A 2,168-nucleotide genomic window follows, 5' to 3' on the forward strand; every position below is an offset into this window, starting at 1 on the left:
TTAGCATTTGTCTTAGCTCTTTAAATCTGTTTGTCCTCAATGCCTTGGTCATTATATCAACAATGTGTACTTCAATTTGATAATAAACGAGTTTGAGCTTACTTCTCCAAACTTGATCTCTTAAGAAACGAAACATTGTCTCTATATGTTTACTCATTCCTTGAGATATAAGATTATTTGCTAGATTTATGGTTGAGATGTTGCCAATCATCAATGGCACTGACCTGCATACTTCAATCCTGAATTCTTCCATAAATGCTTCGACCCATAAAAGCTTGGAAAACTGCATAGCTTCCAACAATGTATCGTACTTCACATGATGATAAGGCTTTGACTGGTTGCTTCTTTAAACTCCATGCAATCGAAGATTTCATGAATTTGAATACATAGTATGATGTGCTTCTTTTATCACTCTTATCTCCACACCAATCAGGATATGAATAACCAACCAGATCTTCATCTCCTTGCTTCAATTCTATTACAAACATAATTTCATGTTCTAGTGTTCCTTAAATGTATCTCATGATCCTCTTGGATGTAGTCCAGTGAGTGTGTTTGGGATTCTCCATTAATCTACTAATGACACCAACACTATAGTATAGATCAGGTCTTGTGTTGCACAAGTACCTTAAGGATCCAACAACCTGTTTGAACACGGTGGTATCAGCCAACTCCTCTTTAGCTTCTTTCCCTAGCTTTGCATTGGCTACAATTGGAGTGACAATAGGATTGCAACCAACCATATTGTATCTTCTTAAGATTTCTCCAGCATATTTCCTTTGATGCATCACCAACCCTTCTTTTGTGTGTAATGCTTCACATAAACCTCATATTCTACTGTACATTTGATGAAATCAATGCTGATTAGGAATAAGTAAATTCTTTTGGTTCCAAGCTTTTGGGGATTATTTTAAGCCATAAAGAGCATTTCTCAATCTAAGCACCTTATTCTCATTTCTCTAAATAATAAATGCTGGTGGTTGAGAAACATACAATTCTTCTTCAAGCTATCCATTCAAAAATGCAGACTTGACATCAAGTTGACACATTAGCCAGCCTCTAGCACTAGCCAGTTCTATTACTAGTCTGATTGTCTCAATTCTAGCGATTAGAGCAAACACTTTAGAATAATCTATTCTTACCATTTGTAGAAATTCTTTGGCAACTAACCTAGCTTTGTATTTGACGATTGACCCATCTAGATTTAGCTTCAGCTTGTAAATGAAAATTGCACATTTGAATTAATGGTAAGACTTATGTATTTCATAGATTGTCAATCCTATTTATAACTGCACATGAGTTATTCTTAGACATTCTAACTGCAATCTAACTAACTGACTGGCTAGTTAGTTACTACATTCAATTATTACATTACTTGAATTACAAATCATCTAATAAAAACATGGTTTTGGTTTCAACAAGCAAAGGTTTAGTTTGATTATGATCAATTTTTGAAGAGAGTAGTATCTACTAGCATGATATTATTCGGGCTCAGAAAAATCAACAAAAGATTAAGAAAAAACACATTATGGTTTTTGGTAAGCTTATACAAGAAAACGGGGGGCATTCATCATATAATCTCCCTATAAGTTTTTATCCAATGTTTTTTATTAGTTCATCTCACTTTCACATGAAAACATCATTCTTATTATATTTGATTCATATACAAATGCACTAAATATGTATAGATTTATTACGTTGTTCGTCAATCAAATATGTTGAAGTTCTTAAACATATTAACTTTTTTTATGTCTAACTTAAGAATCATACGAATAACATGATTAATTGACAGTATAAATTCTACGTTATAAGTACATCAAAATTATTGTTTTTTTCTCTTAATAAATAATGCTTTTTCAATAGAAATGGCAACAACCAACAAATTTTTCGTCATGCATCAAAATTATTCTCACGTGTATATACTAACATGTAAATACTCCTATGTACATACGGACCTTCCTAATAAAGCTACCCCACCAATCCTTTTTCTACATATATGCATTACATCGCAATTAACATATTAAGACAAAAAAGTAAATTGAAGCATCAATCTCGACGTTTTCCCTCTACACTTTGTTTTTGGATTATTATTACTTTAATTAATATAATTCAAGTTTATTAGAGTAAGAGAGATATGGACAATGAAAAAATTCCTTCAATAACTTCTA

The 2,168-nt window shown here is 32.1% G+C and overlaps 1 protein-coding gene across 1 annotated transcript; it reads right to left on the minus strand.

The window, feature by feature from the left end:
• Positions 1-233: 233 nt before the first annotated feature.
• On the minus strand, positions 234-743 carry LOC140920670 (secreted RxLR effector protein 161-like). Its single transcript, XM_073369470.1, has 2 exons — positions 578-743; positions 234-475 (listed from the first exon to the last, which is right to left on the minus strand). The coding sequence occupies exons 1-2, from the start codon at positions 741-743 to the stop codon at positions 234-236; spliced, it is 408 nt and encodes a 135-aa protein (XP_073225571.1).
• Between the last annotated feature and the right edge of the window lie 1,425 nt (positions 744-2,168).

Source organism: Cicer arietinum, chromosome 6 (genome assembly GCF_000331145.2).
Source record: "Cicer arietinum cultivar CDC Frontier isolate Library 1 chromosome 6, Cicar.CDCFrontier_v2.0, whole genome shotgun sequence".
In the NCBI taxonomy this organism is placed as follows: domain Eukaryota; kingdom Viridiplantae; phylum Streptophyta; class Magnoliopsida; order Fabales; family Fabaceae; genus Cicer; species Cicer arietinum.

Coding starts and splice junctions, on each gene's coding strand:
- LOC140920670 (XM_073369470.1), bottom strand. CDS start 743: ATGGTTGGTTGCAATCCTATTGTCACTCCAATTGTAGCCAATGCAAAG. Junction 476..577: donor CTATAGTGTTGGTGTCATTA/GTAGATTAATGG, acceptor TGTTTGTAATAG/AATTGAAGCAAGGAGATGAA.